The sequence below is a fragment of the Corapipo altera genome, unplaced genomic scaffold, assembly GCF_003945725.1.
Source record: "Corapipo altera isolate COAL_440 unplaced genomic scaffold, ASM394572v1 354, whole genome shotgun sequence".
Classification (NCBI taxonomy): domain Eukaryota; kingdom Metazoa; phylum Chordata; class Aves; order Passeriformes; family Pipridae; genus Corapipo; species Corapipo altera.
This window is the reverse complement of record NW_020885020.1, coordinates 395,882-415,025: the sequence shown is the minus strand read 5'-3', so window position 1 is coordinate 415,025 and position 19,144 is coordinate 395,882. Positions and strand designations below refer to the sequence as shown.

At 50.4% G+C, this 19,144-nt stretch overlaps 1 protein-coding gene across 4 annotated transcripts in view; it reads right to left on the bottom strand.

Annotated features, from left to right (window-relative positions):
* HDAC4 (histone deacetylase 4) overlaps nt 1-19,144 on the bottom strand; it is a 194,080-nt gene that overhangs the window by 131,110 nt on the left and 43,826 nt on the right. For 2 of the 4 annotated variants that reach the window (XM_027667819.1, XM_027667820.1), the window contains exon 1: nt 7,708-7,813. The exons of the other annotated variants lie outside the window; for them this stretch is intronic. In XM_027667819.1, coding sequence (XP_027523620.1) covers nt 7,708-7,798 — 91 coding nt within the window. In that variant the 5' untranslated portion in view covers nt 7,799-7,813. Of the gene's footprint in view, nt 1-7,707; nt 7,814-19,144 lie in introns of those variants that run through there. 4 annotated transcript variants of the gene reach the window in all.

The following is a 19,144-nucleotide window of genomic DNA, read 5'->3' as shown; positions in this document are numbered from 1 at the left end:
TTTGTGCACCACAAGCAAAGGAGCAGCTGAAAACACTCAACACTCGTCAATGCTGTGACTCCAGGGAGATTCCCTGGGGATGGTTTTTCCCTCCATGGATTGGAAATGCATCAAGGCAAAGCTGATCCTGCAATCACTGCAGGGCTCTACAAGGACTCATCCAAACCAAAACCTTTCACAGAACCACAGAATATCCTGAGTTGGAAGGGACCCACAAGGATCATCTCTCGTTCCACCCCCTGCCATGGGCAGAGACACCTTCCACTAGCCCACATTGCTCCAAGCCCTGTCCAACCTGGCCTTGGACACTTCCAGGGATGGGGAAATTATTGATGGATCATCCAGTCCAACTCCTGGCCCTGCCCAGGACACCCCAAAAATCCCACCCTGTCCCTCAGAGCGTTGTCCAAACCCTCCTGGAGCTCTGGCAGCCTTGGTGCTGTGCCCACTGCCCTGGGGAGCCTGGTCAGTGCCAACCACCCTCTGGGGGAAGAACCTTTCCCTGAGATCCAACCTAAACCTCCTGACTCAGCTCCAGCTGTTCCCTGGGGTCCTGTCCCTGGCCAGAGACAGCCTTTGGACAGTCTTCCAGACAAGAGCAGCGAGGTCCCCCAGGAAGGACCTGTGGAACACAACTCAACTCAACGCACCTTTGGCCAACAGGAAAACCCCTGGAACTGCCGCTTCCCCAGGCATCACCTAGCTGCTGGGATCCCTCAGGCGAAGAAAGTGGACACAAAGACCTCCCACCTTTCTCCTGGCCATAAATCCTGGGGTTTGATCCCTCTCTGCTCCGAAGTCATGGAGAGTAACACCAGTAAATCCTCGCTGCTTTCCCTCCAACTCCTCCTGGGTACCCAAGGCATCTTCTCGGACCATTTTCTTTGAACACACTGTTCTCCAGCCATGCTTTAAAATCCAGTGGTGTCCCTGCATCCCTGTCCTCCTGTTCTCCTGTCTCTGGAATACGTGAGCTTTGACCTTTTCAGGTTTACATTCCCAGCCTTCAGAACCCTTGAGAGCTTTGCTACAGAGACAAAAAACGAACCAGAGGAATTTCTGGAATGGTGACTGGACTACTGATGTTTCCTAAGGCAAAACACACACTGCTTCTATTCCAGCTTCCTATTTCCCTGCTAAACAAGAGAAAATTGCATGACAAAAGAACCCTAAGGAGCTGGAATCTTCAGGAAGATGGGAAACAGACTTCCAGGGCTGCCCACACAAGCGAAGAAGTTTCCAAGGGTAGCACAAACAATGCCCCAAATGAGGAATGCAGCAGGAAGAAAAAAAACGCAGCCCATCAACTGGATTTCCAAGTGAAGGAAAGCCAGCCAATCACTTCCCAAGGCATCCCACCACCGATCCAGCCTCCCGTTTCTCCTTTTCCTTTGTGCTGTAAATGCCAGACTGATTTTCCTGCTGTCCCTAATTTTCACAGATCCCTTCCACCCAGCTGCCTCAGCACCACACAGAGCCACGGTGTTCCCAGGCTGTGGGAAGCCCCAGCCTGGAGCAGCCCTTCAGCTCCGAGAGGGAGGCGTGCACGCTCTTCCTGACACATCCACCACTTACAACACCCCCTCAGGCCCCAAAACTCTGCATTTTATAAGGGCATGGAAGGACAGGACACAGGGAATGGCTTCCCACTGCCAGAGGCCAGGGATAGATGGGATATCGGGATGAAATTCTCCCCTGTGAGGGAGATGAGGGGCTGGAATGGAATTCCCAGAGAAGCTGTGGCTGCCCCTGGATCCCTGGAAGTATCCAAGGCCAGGCTGGATGGGGCTTGGAGCAACCTGGGCTGGTGGAAGGTGTCCCTGCCCGTGGCAGGGGGTGGGATGAGATGCTCTTTAAGGTCCCTTCCAACCCAAACCATTCCATGCTCCAGCCCCTCAGTGTCTTCCCTGGCATGAGGGGCCCAGAGCTGATCCCAGGATTCCAGGTGTGCCCTCAGGCTCAGCTTTGGTGGCTCTGGGAGGGGGGAGCTCAGACAGTTCCCGCCTCGGGAGGGGCTCCCAATCTCTCCTTAGGCCTGGTTCCCTAAACACACATCAAACCAGGAATAAAACCACCCAAGGCAAAGCTTTTTCCATGAGAAGCACAATCCAGGGGGTTTATTACACACCTCAAATTATCATCAGCCCTCAAAAGTAGCTCCTACATATAAAAACCATCACAAAGGACTTAGGAGGTAGGAACACAGATCCATGAGCCTCAGCTTCTCTGGGCAACCTGTGCCAGGGCCTCACCCCCCTCACAGGAAAGGATGTCTAATCTAAACCTTCCCTCCTTCACCTTAAGGCCATTCCTCCTTGTCCCATCACTCCAAGCCTTTGTGAAAAGTCCATCTCCAGCCTCCTTTTAAGGCCCTTTTCCTTCTTGTCATTCCTGCCTCTGGGATAACTTTTGGATTGAAGCGAAGCAACTCTGCCTGCAGATCAGCAAGGGGATTCAATAAAATCAAAGCAAATAATAATATATCAAAAACCCCACATAAGAGACTCTAATACAAATGAAGACCCATATTTTGAGGCACCAGGAACAAGTCAAAGTTAAGTTTATATTTCCAGAGTACCGAGATTTTGCAGAACTTCTCAAAACCAAACAATTTTCACCTGAAGTCTAAGTTTGGTCACACACACTGCTCAGAGCTCAAGGAGCATTTGGACAACACTCCGAGGCACAAGGTGGGATTGTTGGGGTGTCAGAGCTGGACAGGATGATGCTTATGGGTCCCTTCCAACTCAGGATATTCTCTGATTCTCCCTTCCCCCATTTCTGTCTGCCCAGCCCCTGGATCAGGGAGCCAGGCTCCAGATCCACTCCAAAAGCACTTCAGGGCTCCACTGCCTAAGGGTAAAAAGGTTTTTGAAGCATCTGTAGTTATTGAATCAAACTGAACATCACTTGCTAAAGCAGCACAAAACAGGAGGCGCTGCCCTGTGGATTCTGTGTTAATATCGACACTTTCGAGCTCAGGAGTGTTACTTATAAAGAGTTTAAAAACAGGGGAAAACACAAAATGAAGATTTTTTTTGTTGTGAAATCTTTAAAAAATACAAGAGCCAGTCGAGGACTCAGAAACTGGGGAAGAAAAGCAAAAACATCTCAAAAAAAACTTCTAAGTGCAGTCCTAGGTTCCAGAACAACAGAATCCCAGAGCATTTACCAGTTTCCACTCAAGTCGAGCTAATAGAAAGTCTGAACTTTAATTTCCACTGAATTACTGCCAAAAGCTTGCCTTCAGTTCAGGGTGGAAAAAGTCTTCTCCCTCCTGCTTTTTCAGCTTGTTCAGGACACACAGTGAGGAAAGGAGATTTTCACATGGGTCTGGAATGACAGGACAAGGGGGAATGGCTTCCCACTGCCAGAGGGCAGGGATAGATGGGATATTGGGAAGGAATTGTTGGCTGTCAGGGTGGGGAGGCCCTGGCCCAGGTTGCCCAGAGAAGCTGTGGCTGCCCCTGGATCCCTGGAAGTGTCCAAGGCCAGGCTGGATGGGGCTTGAAGCAACCTGAGGGGTGGAACTGGATGATCTTTAAGGTCCCACCAACCCAAACCATTCCATGAGGTGAAGCACAAAGAAGGTGCCAAAATCAAGCATGGTTTGATTGATCACAGCTTTCCCTTGGATCTGGGTCCTCTCAGGAGGGCTGGTTTCCTCCTCAGCACAACTTTATGCCTCTCCCACGTCCCAGGCCACAAGCCATCACAAAATCCAGGCACAAACCTGAGGCATTCCCTACTGTCCCCACATTCCCAAACTGAAGCTTCCCCAGGTAGGAGACACTTGGAGATGGAGCACTGAGTGGGGCACTCGCAGTCCTAAAAACACCCAGCCCGGTGCTGGGCTGGCTTTTAGGGCCTCCCTTCCCTAAGCCCAAGCACAGCCTGGTGTCTTAAAAGCCTTTTAGAACTCACTGCCCTTCTCCTCAGTCTGAGCCTCAGCTGCAGCCATTCCCTAATTTCGAAATGTTCACAAACCAAAGGTCAGGAGGGGCTTCCAAACAGCTCGGTCCCAAGTGTGACCGTTGAGCTTTCCAGCCCCAGGAACTCCTGGGCAGGGAGGCAACAGCATCACTCTGGCACATCCCCAACTCATCTGGGCTTAGGCCATATTCCTGAGGTTTGGGCAGCCTGGAAAAGCAAGAGGAGGTGGCCAAGCATCCATGAAAACACTGGAGATTAAGCTTGTCAGCCACAGACCTGCACGACCAGAGAGGCGGAAGGGGTAAGAATCCACACGGGTACTTCATTAAACAACTGGAATTTGTTACATATCCCACAAACCAGAGGAAAATTCCTGCCCTAGGGATCCAGCTGACTCCAGAGGACTTTTCTGTCCTGTCTCCCACCCCAGCCAGGCTGGGGAAGGGCTCCTAAACACCAAAGGGCACCTGAATGCTGCACTTTTTGCCTTGTACCAAAGCCATGTCTGCAGGTGCTTGTCAGTGATAAAACACAAGGACACAACAGGTATCCTTCCTTTAAGTTGTCCTGCTCAAGCAAAGGAAAACAGGATGTCACCTAAAAGCCTCGAGAAAGGAAAGTCACACTTCCTAAAGCCCCCCACCCAAACCCCTCCTCTGACACACCTTGAATCAGAGCCAAGATTCCAAACAGAGGAAAGACCTATTTCATAGAATCATAAAATCCTCAAGGTTGGAAAAGCCCCCTAAGACCACCAGGTCCAACCCCTAACCCAGCACTGCCAAGGCCACCACTCACCCATGAACCCACGTCCCACATCCCCAGGTTCTCTGAATCCCTCCAGGGATGGGGATTCCACCCTTTATGGAGTTATTTCTACAGCTGGGTGCAACACCAGGAGTTAACAGACCATCATCTGCCCCTGTGCTGCATCTGCCACAGCCACCTCTTCTTACAGCTCTTTTATTACCTTCTTCGGGAACTGAATGAGATAAGGATCAGCATCCTGACACTTGGAAATTAGCTCTTTTCCATGACTGTCAGCAGGAAAGCAGGAATTAATCCTCTAATTTCAGCCGGAAAAATAGTGAAAGCAAGTCCAGCGAAGAAAATAAAAATTGTTTCTGTGTTTGGAAGAGAGGGGGAAAAAAAAAAAGTGTTTGGAAGAGCAGTGGCCTTATTATGTTGGCAAAACTCCAGCCCATGAGATCAATGTTTTGATGAGCACAAGGACTGGTGCCAGAGGGGGACGGGAAGGAGGAGAAGAGGCTTCAATGAGCTGAAAGCGTGGAGAGAGGAAGAGGCAGGGAAGTGGTTTGAGAATGAACTAGGTCAGGGGTGGGTTTAGGACAAGGGAAAGCAGGGAATGTTTGGACAGGAACATGGGAGTTAGGGAGGACCTCAGCTCCTGGCTTGGAAGGCTGGGAGGAGGGATGAAAGCAGGGAATGTGGTCGCTCACACTTGCAAGTGAAAGGAGGTGGGAAAAAAAGGAAAAGGATTTACAGTGGACCTGAATACAGCAAGGCAAGCACCATCTGCCTAAGGCAGCTCCAAAGGGGGCCCACAAAACCTCCACTGACTCCCAGAAAAAACAGCTTCCTGTCCATATTCAGGATCTCCTGGTGGGACCAGCACCTTCAGGCGAAGGGCAGAAAGACTCTTGTGTGGTTTGGTTGTTTCCTGGGCTCTTTTCACACCTCTCCCAAAGCCTTCCTGCACATCAGCAGCAGTGAGTCCTGTCCCACCCACCCCAAGGGTGAGTTTGCCAGAGGGATTTTATTTCTGGGCTCCGAGGTGGGAGCTGCATTCCGGCTCTGCCATCACCTGGCTCCTAATCCACAGCTTCTAGGTCAGGAACAATCACAGAATCACGGAATCTCCTGAGCTGGAAGGGAGATCAGCAAGTCCAACCCCTGGCCCTGCATAGGACACCCCAAAAATCTCAACAGGTGCCTGAGAGCATCGTCCAAACTCTCCCTGAACAAGTTCGATTGAAATTCTTATCGGAAAAAAAAACAAAACCAAACCTAAACCCCACAAATAATTAAAGATAAAACCTGCGTCCCTTTATATAAAAACACTTGGGAATAAACCCTGTGCTTACAAAAAGAATCCTGCACAGAGGAGTTTCCTGAACACAAATCTGTGCGTTCCAAGATGTACAGACTCAGCATCCAGCGGGAGAAGGAAAAGAACAGCAACTTCCCACCTCTCGCCCAAACCACGGGCTCTCTCCCCCGAGTTTAAGCCCGGCCTATTGAACCCGGCTCAGGGCGGAGCCGCCCAAAGCAGCCGCTCGCACACTCGCCCGGGTCTTGTGTTCCAAACTGCGAACAAAGGCTGCCTTAAATGTGGTTTGATTGACGCAAATCAAGGGCTGAGCGGGTGATTCAGAGTTGTCAGAGCGGAACGCTCGCAGAAAACCAGCCTTGGGACGGACTTGCTGATGCGCTACCGGGAGACTCAACCGGACCCCCCACGACAAGCCGGGGGTCTATTTACCCCCCCCCCCCCCCCCCCCCCCAAAAAAGACATTTTGGATTTTCCTAGGCTGCAATAAATCTGCAGGCAGAAATGTGTAATTAGCATCGCGCTGTACTTCCCCACAGCTTGGCAGGAAGGATTAGTGTGTCAAACAATAATCATCCCAGCAGAGCTCTGGGATAACCCAGAGCCAGATCCCACCGAACTCCCGCTGTTAGACAGACGTGGGTTTTGACCTTTCCGTGCCCAATCCAAGTCCACTCCCTTTCCCTCCACCATAAATACGTTTTCCCTCCTTTTTTTTCCTATCCCAAAGAGCAGGACCAGAGAGGTTCAGGGCTGGGGACATAAAGGTTTTCCCCCATTTCAGGAAAGAGCCAAAGGCAGCACCTGACCCCAAGCTACGGCTCTTACGCTGTTCCTGCCTTCCTGGCACTTCAGGCAGCTCTGCACAGGGTATCCAGAGGTGTGGATCCAGCTGGGATCACAGGAACGGTCAGGCTGCAAGTCAGGATGGATCATCCTGGAGCACCCTGCCCAAGGCTCGTTCCATACATTCCACGCATCTCAGTCCAACTTACCCGGGGAGGTTCGCAAATCTGGGAGAGACCGCACTGATCGTGAAGCCCCCAGTTCTCCTCCTGGCTGGAAGAGGGTGGGAAGTGTGGGAAGGGCGGCAGGAGGGGTCCCTGCCAGCAGCAGCAGGCGGGGGCTGTGCTGCTGCAGCTCTGCCCCCCACGCAGCACAGAGAGCAAACAAACTTCCCCCATAATTAACTCATGCAAATGACACCATTATGGTCCTGCAAACAATTAGGAGACAAAAGAGAATGTACAAAGATCCTGCCAACACCACAAAATCAACTGAGGACATTGTTTCAGGCCAAGCTTTCATTGTTTCATACCAGTCAGCTTCAGGACCCGTTTCAAGTGCCTGTAGGTGAGAAGTTCCAACCCCATCACTTCCAAAGTCACTCTTAAATCCAAGGAGCACCCTGATAATCCTCAGGTTCCCACTGTCCCTACAGCAACACACATCTCTTCCCTTTCCCTATGAGGGGTGGAAAAGTGTGTCAAGATGTGCCCAGCGGCAGATCAAACCTGCTCCTCAACCCTCAACTCTGCTACCACAGCAATCTGTCCCAAAGCCTCTGGATCCTGAGCTGGAACAAGCTGGAACAAGCCCACGGCTCCCAAAAGAGCCCCCTGATCCATGCATCTCCCACAGCCCTCTGGCTCCTGATGTTTTGGGGTCTCCCCCATCACCACCTGCATCTCCCAGTCCCTCACCTCTCCTTCTGGCTGGAGTCTGGACCAGCTGCCTCACAGTGATCCAGGGAAAGCAGCTCCAAAAAGACCAAGCAATGGAAGTGCTCTCCATCGCAACTCTCCACCAGGCTCACCTCTTCCCACCACTTCCTTAAGTTTAGATGGAAATAAACACTAAACCAAGCTGGCAGCAGCATCCAGGATCCTGGAGAAAAGAGAATCCAAGCAGTGAGTCCCACAGACACGGGATACATCCACAGCAGCATCTCCAGACAGGCATCTCCTGGGACACACCACTTCCACCATGTTCTGCTTTGTGTCTCAGAGACACTTGAGGGCACAGACAAGACTCCCCTGCAGAAAAATTCCCCCAGAAGAGGTACTCCAGGAGCACACCCCATGGACTCTCCACTCCTGGATATTCTGTCCACACAAACAGATTAGAGCTGGCACGAAGTGAGTATTCCTACTGTGGAATACTTAGAAAGGACCCCAGGGAATGGCCGGAGCTGTGTCAGGGCAGGCTTAGGTTGGAACTCAGGGAAAGGTTCTTCCCCCAGAGGGTGGCTGGCACTGACCAGGCTCCCCAGGGCAGTGGGCACAGCCCCAAGGCTGCCAGAGCTCAGGGAGGGTTTGGAAAACAGCCTCGGGGACAGGGTGGGATTGTTGGGGTGTCCTGGGCAGGGCCAGGAGTTGGACTGGATGATCCCTTCCAGATCTGGATGTCCTATGAAACAGTGCTACTCCGCCACAGACAAGATATTTTAAACGAAAGGTAAGACCTAAAAGAGCTTCCAGTACAACAGAGCCCTTCCAGTGCCTCAAAAACGCCTCTGACCTCTCTGCACCTGGCAGCAGCCTAAGGAGAACTCACTCCATCAGTTCCAGAATATCAGATCCAAGTCACCAGGATGAAAATAGTGGGGGAGGAGCAGAAAACAACTTTTCTCAGAAACCCGTTGCCATGAAAAGAGTGAAGCACGTGAGGTTTAATCCCACAGCCCTGCAGTTGTCACCCCCCCTCGGGTTCTGGTTCAAAAACACAACTCAAAGACAAAACCCTCCCAAAGTTGGGAAGAGCCTGTGCAGTCAGGGCAGGATTTTCCCCCTGGCATTGCCGCCCAAGGATCTGGCAGGATGTGCCTTCAGCTGTGCTCTCCAAACAACAGATCACTTCTTATTCCCTCGGCCAAAGGAAGAAGGGAAGGGATTTTGCAGGCAGGACCCTACAAGCAGCTGCCTACAAGTGTCAACAGCTGGAAACAAGGAAATATTTTTCAAACAGAGAGAGCAGCAGAAGATCAACACATGAAGATCAGGACAAGGTGACAGACAAGAGCAAATACTTTCATTTCTAGTATGAATTTCTATAGCTCTCAGGGTTTGAGGCTTAGGAAGCCGTCAGCATGACTACCATTTTTAGGAAGTCCAGAAATGGAATCTGGGGTTGTTTTTGGCTTAATGCAGGAAATCAGCTTTAATGACAACCTACAGTCAGCTCTGGAGTAATTTTCTTTCTGCTTCATTGACATACGCGACAAGACTTTATTAGCGGGGCTAAAATTAAAACCAAAACATTTCCCCCAGCTGCACAAAACACTTAAAACTCTCACTGACACCCCGAGAAAAGAGACCTAAAAAATCATTTCAGAGCAATTTCATCACTTTTTTGTATTCCAGCTTTCCCTACTATTTGGCAGCAGAAGTTTTGCCCTTTGGATGCCCGTGACCAGAGCTTTCCCCTCAGCAAGGTTAACCACTGTCCAGCTGATTTTCATGGAATCCCAGAATGGTTTGGGTTGGAAAAGACCTTAAAGCTCATCTTGTTCCACGGACAGGGACACCTTCCACTAGCCCAGGTTGCTCCAAGCCCCGTTCAACCTGGCCTTGGACACTTCCAGGGATCCAGGGGCAGCCACAGCTTCTCTGGGCAACCTATGCCAGGGCCTCCCCACCCAATCCCACTGGACAATGTGGATTCTGGCTTGGCTCAATATTTTCAGGATTTCACACGATCCAATTACTATCATTAGAAGAAGCATCTGAGCAGATAAAGGGGTTTTATTGGAACTTTTTTTTTAGGGAATATTGCATGCAGAAAGATTTTAAAAAACAAACCAAGTTTAATTAAAGGGATGCCTGGCAGGATCAAAGCTTTGGGAGATGCTACTTCCCCTTTAAAAGTTGTGGAAGGATTATTGGGTATCAAACAACAAGCTTTTATAACCTTTCCCTTTTTTTAATTCTTTTTTAATGACCCCTATTTAACAGAGTGCAATTTGAGGCGATTTCTCATGAATTTGAGGGGTCTGAATGCTTACAGCACAAGGTTTAACACTGCTGAGGAACAGAGGGTATATAAAATATTAATAGGACAAGGGGAAATGGATTTAAACTAAAAGAGGGTCGATTTAGATCAAATATAAGAAAGAAGGTTTTTTTTACAATGAGGGTGGTGAGGCCCTGGCACAGGTTGCCCAGGGAAGCTGTGGCTGCCCCATCCCTGGAATTGTCCAAGGCCAGGTTGGAGCAACCTGGGCTAGTGGAAGGTGTCCCTGTCCATGGAACAAGATGAACTTTGAAGTCCATTCCAACCCAAACCCTTCTGGGATTCAACAAGACCAGTTTCCACAAGAGCCACATTTAAAAATGTAAGTCAATCAAACGTGCTCCCTAAACATGAGAATAATGTTCAGAGTGCAGATCTGCTGAGGGTGTTCCCACCACCACCTCAATTAACATTCAGAGCTGGTAAAACAGAGGATTTGTTGCCACACTGGATATCTTGGAACAGCAAACAAGGGGAAAAACACCAGTGCAAGGAACTGTGTTCACCCCACTGGAAGAGCTCACATGGATAATTTCAGATTATCAAACCCGAGGCAGAAAGAGGGGTTGGGTTTTTTTGCTTTGCTTCAGCAGTTTAAAGCACGAGGGATGGTTGGAAACCTTTAAAGGAAAAAAAAAAAAAAAAAGGCAAAACCCCTAAAAGGTTTTGCTTGAGCTCCTCTGCCTGACTTTGGTGAACCTCTGCTTTGGAAAAAGAAAGGAGGGGGGAGAGAAAAAGAGTAAGAAATTATGATTATGGAAATAAAACTTGGTTTTGCTGGAGAGGAAAGTTCTCCAAGCAAGTGATCCTGCAGCACAACAAACCCCTCCCAGGACTCCCCAATCCAACTCTAAGAGGAATGCTCAACAAAAACCTCCCAAACCTTCACGAGGGTAAAGAAAAACATCCCAATTTCCAGCAAGTCAGCAAAAGCAGAGTCCTTGACATGCTCAGCAGAGTCCTCACCTGGCTCCAAAGAGCTTCTCCTGGAGGATCTGGGAACAAGGGAACTTCCCTGCCTGTGTAACGAGTGCCCGGGTTCCGAGGGGAAAACGGGATGAAGCAATGCAAACTCTGGGATCACCAGGAATGCTGTGGCTCCTGGCTGCAGCACCTTGACTCCTCTGCTTTGTGTGGCTGAAACTCTCAGTACAGGTTTGTTTATTTTTTGCCTGCAAGTCAACCACTGTGTCAGATTAAAAACATGTCAGTCACCCAAATAAAGCAAATATTGCCCTCCCCAGAGCTGACCTCGGACCTGTTCCTGACACGTGCGGTTTCAACAGGGACTTTTAAAAGGATCACCAACTCCAAATATTTACTGTAAAACTGGAGAGAATTTTCTAGATCCCTCAGGAATACCAGTTGCTCCAAGAGTCCCTGAAGAGCTTCGACTGATGGATTCCTTGGATCCCAGTCTGGCAACCGGGGGAAGGAGAGAGCTGGGATTGTCCAGCCTGGAGAAGAAAAGACTCCAGGGAGCCCCTTCCAGTGCCTGAAGGGGTCCAAGATAGCTGGAGATGGACTTTGGACAAGGGGGAGAGGGACTGGACACAGGGAATGGTTTCTCACTGCCAGAGGGCAGGGATAGAGGGAATATTGGGCAGGGATTCTTCCCTGGGAGGGTGGGGAGGGGTTGGAATGGATTTTTCCAGAGAAGCTGTGGCTGCCCCATCCCTGGAAGTGTCCAAGGCCAGGCTGGATGGGGCTTGGAGCAACCTGGGCTAGTGGAAGGTGTCCCTGCCCATGGCAGGGGGTGGAATGGGATGAGCTTTCAGGTCCCTTCCAATCCAAACCATTCCATGATTCCATGAAATCCAGTACAGCACAGCTCCAGGTTAGGAAGGGGCACTTTTTAAACCCTCCCAAAAAAATGGAGGAGGAGGAGAGAGACCCTCAGCACCCGGCTTCCCCACGGTGGGAACCACTCCCAGCTAACCACGAGTTACCCCCATCCTGGGAGCCCACAAAGGTGCTGGAATTGGCCCTGGGAAGACACGGCCCTGGAGCTATTTATAGCAGCTCAAGGTGTGCTGCTGCAGGCAGGGAACAGCTTGTTTTCCCAGGAATTGATCTATACAGGCAGATTATCCAAACAGTTGTTTGGGTATCTCCTGGGATCCAACTGTGTCAGTGCAGCAGCTGCCTCCTGCAGAGCCCTAGGCAGCTGTGAGGCCTTTAACTGGGAATTCTGGGTGAGGTCAGCAGAGATTCCTGAAAATCCAGCTGCAAGGCCACCCCCTTCAGCTGGATGCAGACAGAGGAGAGCCCTGATTTTATGCCATGCTATTCCTCTGCTCTTCAAAAAGCACCTCGAGCCAATTTTCTCAGTTCCCCTCTGTAAATCCTTGTTCAGGCCTATCTGCACCATTCTCTTGGAATAGCTGGATGGTAAACTTGGTATCCAGCTTCTGTTTTGGGCAGAGACAGCCCAATTTCTTTTAAAGCTGTTCTTTCTACTTCAATGGTTATTGCTTTCCACAGATTTATCCTTCCCTTTCTGCATCTCTGCATGGCAAGCACAGCTGGATCATGCCTGGGAAGCCCAGGAAGGGTATCCAAAGCTGCCCAGCTCTCCCTGCTCAGTGCTGCAGGGCAGACAGAGGTGGTGGATCTGACTCTGTGATTCTATTATTCTATAATTGCTCTGAAAGCAGCCAACCATCACAAAAAATAGGAAGTATTAGAATCTGTAATTGGAAAACCACCTCTGACCCCAGTTAAGCCGGTGATACTGCTGGGTAGGAGCCTCACTTTGGATATTTGGGCTCTTATCCTTGGCTGTCTTGGTGGTTCAGGGCCTGATCCAGCCCTGGAGAAGCCAGCTGGGATCTCCCCTTTGACTCCAGCTGGCTGTGAGTGGGGACCCCAAACTGCCAACATTCCTGTGGAGCTGCAGGGGGGAAGCTCTGGGCTCTCCTGGGCCAGCACAGCTCTGGGTCTGGACATTTAGGTTGGACCTGAGGAAGAATTCCTTCCCTGAAAGGGTGGGCAGGCATTGGAAGGTGTTCAGGGAGTGGCTGGACGTGGCACTCAGTGCTCCAAGGTTGGACTCCATGATCTTGGAGGTCTTTTCCACTGGAGCCAGGGAAGGCTGGGAAGCTGCTCTGAACAGGTGGAGAAGAAACAATGGAGTCGCTCACCACACGTGTGAGTGCTCTGCTTTATCTGGCATCACCCAGGGCACACCTCATCTCCTCCAGGTTAATCAGATCTCCAGAGCAGGACCCAAAAGCTGCAGCTGAACTCCATGGGATGAGGAATGTTCCCTGCACAAAGATTCCTTATCACTTTTCCCTTTCCAAATGTAATGACAAACCAGAGCAGGGAACCCAGGCAGGAGCCTGGGACTGCCCAGTCCGAGCTTGGGGCCCTGAAACTCAGTCACCCACAGCAAAAGACACTGAAAGAGGGGGGGAAAAGCCACCCCCAAGCCTTTGTTTTCCCCTAAGTGATTTCCCCAGGTTAATTTTGCTGGCTGGGCATTGCAAAACCAACACTTACCTCAAGAGCTGCCTATTGAGCAACACGGTCCTGCCTCTGTTGCAACCACAGCTGAGACTCACTCAGGAACAGCCCCACTCCTCAATCCCTCTGCTCCAGCTTGGAAAAGGCAACTCTGAGTTCCAGGACTCCAGCAGGGAAGTGCAGATCACGCCAAACACACACAAACCCTGTGCTCAGCTCTGCTTCAGCAACTCCCTTCTCCCTGCTCAGGAAGGCACAAGCACCAGGAGCAGCTGAGGGAGCTGGGGGGGCTCAGCCTGGAGAAAAGGAGGCTCAGGGGGGACCTTCTGGCTCTGCAACCCCCTGACAGGAGGGGGGAGCCAGGGGGGGGTCGGGCTCTGCTCCCAGGGAACAAGGGACAGGAGGAGAGGGAACGGCCTCAAGCTGTGCCAGGGGAGGGTCAGGTTGGAAACTGGGAAATTTCTTCACCAAAGGGTGGTCAGGCACTGGACCAGGTTCCCAGGACAGTGGTGGAGTCCCCATCTCTGGAAGTGTTCAAAGAGTGTGTGGATGTGGAGCTTGGGGCCACGGCTTAGTGGTGGAAGTGGCAGTGCTGGGTTAGAGGTTGGACTCAATTACCTTGGAGGTCTTTTCCAACCTTAATGATTCCATGATTCTATGACTGACCCTGCAGAGAGAAACAGCTGAACCTCCTTTCTTTGCTGTGTCTGCAGACTGGAAGTCCATCCCAGAGGGTTAAATCCAGTCCTGGCTCTGCCCTGCGAAGGCACCGCTGACCAAGACATTGATTTCAGGGAGCTTTTAAGGAATTCTTACAAAACCAGCAGCAAACACCCAAATGCAAAGGTCAGTCCTGAGCACTGCTGGAGAACACTCAACTCTTCCAGCCAAGGCAGGAGTGCTGTACATTAGGGGCCCACAAGGCTCTCATCTGAGCAGCTGCTTTCACACAAGAGGATCCCACCTGACGAGGCAGCACTGAACCAGCTTCCACTCCAACAGCAACCCCTAAATATCCATCACTACACCCTCCAAGCCTGGAGAGCCTTCCCAAAGAGCCATAAATCCTTCCACCTCCAGGCTGACACAGACTGCACACACATCTTGCTGCAGCCTCAGCAGGTGAGAAGCCATCCCCTCCTCGAAGCCCAGCGACAAGTGCCCAGGAGGCTTTGTTTTCTTCTTTTAGATTTATAGGGGGCAATCTCAAGTCAGCCCTGGCTGACTGAACACAAAATATCTGGCTGTGAAGGAGCCATTCCCTTTATCCAGTGTTGTCCTTGCTGCCATCAGGGCAAACAGGGTACGGAGACAAGATCATGGAATCACAGAACGGTTTGGGTTGGAAGGGACCTTAAAGACCATCTCATTCCAACCCCTTGCCATGGAAGGGATGTCTTCCAGGTGCTTGTTAGTGCACAGGAGATGCATATATACATCTTCAATATGTATTCTGTATATACAAGCATATTTAACAGCAGTAGAAATTCCCAGTTATCATGAAAACCCCATTGGCCCATCCTGCTTCCAGACAGATCCTTGTGCCTTTTACAAAGGAGTGACAGGGCAAGGGGGAATGGTTTCCAACTGAGAGAGGGCAGGGTTGGATGGGATATTGGGAAGCAATTCCTCCCCATGAGGGTGGGGAGGCACTGGAATGGATTTTTCCAGAGAAGCTGTGGCTGCCCCATCCCTGGAAGTGTCCAAGGCCGGGTTGGACGGGGTTTGGAGCAGCCTGGGCTAGTGGAAGGTGTCCCTGCCCATGGCAGGGGGTGGGATGGGATGGGCTTTAAGGTTCCTTGCAACCCAAACCATTCTGGGACTCTGAGATCCACAAGGGAAAGATGTGCAGGATGGGAAGCCTGGTATCCTTAGCAGCCACCTGGAATATGTGGCTCCAACCCCTTCTTCAGCAAGGTGAAGATCTACCCCAAAATGGTGAACTAGTGACTGACCTTACAGTCCCCATGCAGACACTTAGGAGGGAAAGTACTGGAAATGCTGGATTGTGGGAGGGGAAGGTGGTAAGGGGACACCCCAGCACGATGCCACCAAACAGCAGTTCCTCTGAGCTCCCTCATCCTTCTAGGGAAGATGACAAAGGTTTAGGAAGCAGCAGCTGCCTCTGGGTGAGAGATGAAAGGATCAGCTTGAATGTGCTCTCAGACAAAAACATTCCCAGCAGGTGAGTGCAGCTGAAAGCAAACAAACCCCCATCACAGAAGGGGCAGCAGTGGAGAGAATGGCATTGCACTCCTCAGCTTTCATTCCCTATGAAATTAGGGAAAAACCTATTCCACAAGCACATTAACCCCCTGGCTGAAACTGGCACCCAGATTTCCTGCCGTCCAAGCAGGCTCCCTGTCCAGGAGGGTCATTGATGCTCCTTTCTCCTGCCACAGGAGGAGGGCCAGGTAAAAGTTATGCAAAAGTCAGGGTAAATAACCTGCCAAATCTGTGATTCGCTGCCCATCTCATAGGAGTCAGACAGTTAATTCACACTTCAAAAGACAGAAACACAGCAGCTGCCTCTTCCCTGCAGGGCTGGAAAAGCTTATGGATTTAAACCTGCAATTCCTTGGAAAACAGACTGCCCCAGCACTGGAGGAATTGCTTCCCAATATCCCATCCAACCCTGCCCCTCTCTGAGTTGGAAACCATTCCCCTTTGTCCTGTCACTCCTTTGTAAAAGGCACAAGGATCTGTCTGGAAGCAGGATGGGCTAATGGGGTTTTCATGATAACTGGGAATTTCTACTGCTGTTAAATATGCTTGTATATACAGCACTGGAATAGTGTGATGAACTGACAAAGTCTGCAAGTTAATTTGTATCAGCCTTAAATCAGGTCCATTTCTAGTGGTTTTTCTCCATTACTGTCTCAGTGTCAAGGATAAATTAAGAGTTATTCCGAATGCATCCCCCCCGACACACAGCTCTGGGAACACTGGCAGGGCTTGGCAGAGCAGCTGTGGTTGCCCCATCCCTGAAGTGTCCAAGGCCAGACTGGAGCAACCTGGGATAGTGGGAGGTGTCCCTGCCCACGGCAGGACTGGATGAGCTCTATGGCCCCTCCCAACCCAAACCACTCTGGGATTCCATGAGACCCAGCACCACAGCCCACAAACATGGAAGCAAAGGACACATGTGCAAGTCCAAATATTGCCATCACCTTCCAATTCCAGGTACAGGGAAGGGGTGGGATCACCATCCCTGGACGTGTTCATAAAAATATATGGATGTGGCACTTACAGCTGTAATTTAGTGGGGAACACAACAGTGCTGGGTTGAAGGTTGGACTCAATCCCAGAGGTCTTTTCCAGCCTTAGTGATTCCACCTGAAAGCTCCTGCTGTCCATGGGATCTTTTAACTTTTACCTGCTGCCTGTGGATGTGGGATTTCTCCTGAGGCTGCCCAGCAGAGGGCAAGAGACTGACAGCCAGAGCTGGGGACAGATGAACGCTGCTCCTCCTCAAGGAGGAGTAGGCAGAACCCAACGGTCCTTAAACAGCACCCACTGGAGACACCGGGACTAAAAATGTGCTTCCCTTGGATCAGCAGTTGGAGTTCACAGCTCCCCTCAACACCAACCCAGAAAGAAGCTCCCATTCCACTTCTTTTTCTTAATCCAGCTACAAATTTCCCGTGATGGCAAAGAGCTGTCCCTGCCCATGGCAGGGGGTGGAACGAGATGATCTCTGAGGTCCCTTCCAACCCAAAACCATTCCATGAAAACTTCCTTTTGGGACACTTCATGCTCCAGTAACCAGATTTTAGACACAAGTGCTTACAGGAAACTATGACTGCTTTCTGCTGCTGTTGAAACAGTGGGATTTGGGACCACGGAAACTCTGGGGACAGGGGAGAGGGCCTGAGAAGCTCCAGCAGCTGAACACACAATTTGTATTTTCCAGATCAACAGCTTTAGCTTGGGACTCCCTATAAAAACAGACTTGTAACTTTGCAATAATTAAAACTAAAAAAAAAGTGAATTAGAGCAACTACTCTTGAGTGAAAACATCAAATAAGTGGCAGAGAAATGCACGTGCTGCACTCAAAACCACGCTGGGCTGAAACTGCTCCTGTTTCACCTCTGTAGGTCTTATTTTCTAGAATTCCTCTTTGTAGAATATCCATCACCTGTCTGTTCAGGAAGCCAGCCAGCCAGCCAGGATCCACACAGCTCCCACTTGATGTTTTACCAAGTCCAATCCAGTTCAGTGTCCTCCTCCACCAAACCACCACCAGCACGGCAACACAAACACCCACAACGATCCTCCCACACGTCACAAACTCCCTGCTGCCATATAAAATTAAGCCAGTAGGGGAGAAAGCCAGAGTTCAGGAATACTGAGGGCAAGGACACGGCTGGAGCAGAGCTTGTTCCCCCCACAGGGGACAGAAATATCCCCATTTGTGTAAATACAGCTTTAGTCAACAGGGCAAATCCTACAGAGATAAATGTCACCCTCTGACGTCAGTGCCACAGCAACCTAATCAAAGTGCAGCCTTCAGCTATTTTTAAACCCCGCTTCAAGTATTTTTCTTAAAAAAATAAAAACTAAACTAAGATAGCATAAAAATCCATCTTGGGGAAAAAAAAAAAAAAAAGACTCTTTAAAAATAAATCTGTTTAGCAGCAAAAACAGAGCTGAAATATTTCTTTCTCTCTGGTGCCGTGGACATAAAAGCAAAAGCTTTCCCCGAGCCCGAAACTTGCTGTTCCATCCGATGCGTCAGAGCACTAGAAAGCAAAAGATAAGGATTTGGGAAAGCACAGGGATCAGATTGGCACCAGCCTTTGTATTGGAAATTTCCCCAGACAGGTTAAAAATAACCCTGGAGCGTTGGAAGCCATGCTGAAGGTTGGAAGCCATGCTGAAGGTCGCTCTCCAGAGCTGCTGTGTTTATAGTACCAGCTCCCGGTGACATGTGACTGCCACTGCCAGCATTTCTGTCCCCAGAAAACACGGGATCCCCTGGCTTCAGATTCCGGGCACGGAGGCTGCTCACAGCCAACAGGACAGGGGAGTCAAGCCCAACTCCTCCTTGGTTGACTTGTTTTCCTTCTTACAACTAATCCTCTGGGACTCAGATTGAAAGGAGACATTTCTGTCCACCACATGTTCTGGCCAACATTCCCATCGGGCATTCCCAGGGTTTTAAGGCTCAGTTTCAGTGACACAAGAGTCACCACAGCACAAGGACTATTTCCATGAGGAACAGGCCACAGAGCTTCCCAATCCTCTGGCCTCCCAGAGCTCAGCCAGGGGAGAAAATATGGACACCTTCACAAAGTGCCTTTGCAGGAGAGATGGTCAAACATCCCTCCGACCCATCTGAGGGGATGTTCTCCATGGAGAGATGGTCAAACATCCTCATGACCCACCTGAGGGGATGTTCTCCATGGAGAGATGGTCAAACATCCTCATGACCCACCTGAGGGGATGTTCTCCATGGGGAGATGGTCAAAAATCCTCATGAGCCACCTGAGGGGATGTTCTCCATGGGGAGATGGTCAAAAATCCTCATGACCCACCCGAGGGGATGTTCTCCATGAAGAGATGGTCAAACATCCCTCATGAGCCACCTGAGGGGATGTTCTCCATGGGGAGATGGTCAAACACCCCTCATGACCCACCTGAGGGGATGTTCTCCATGG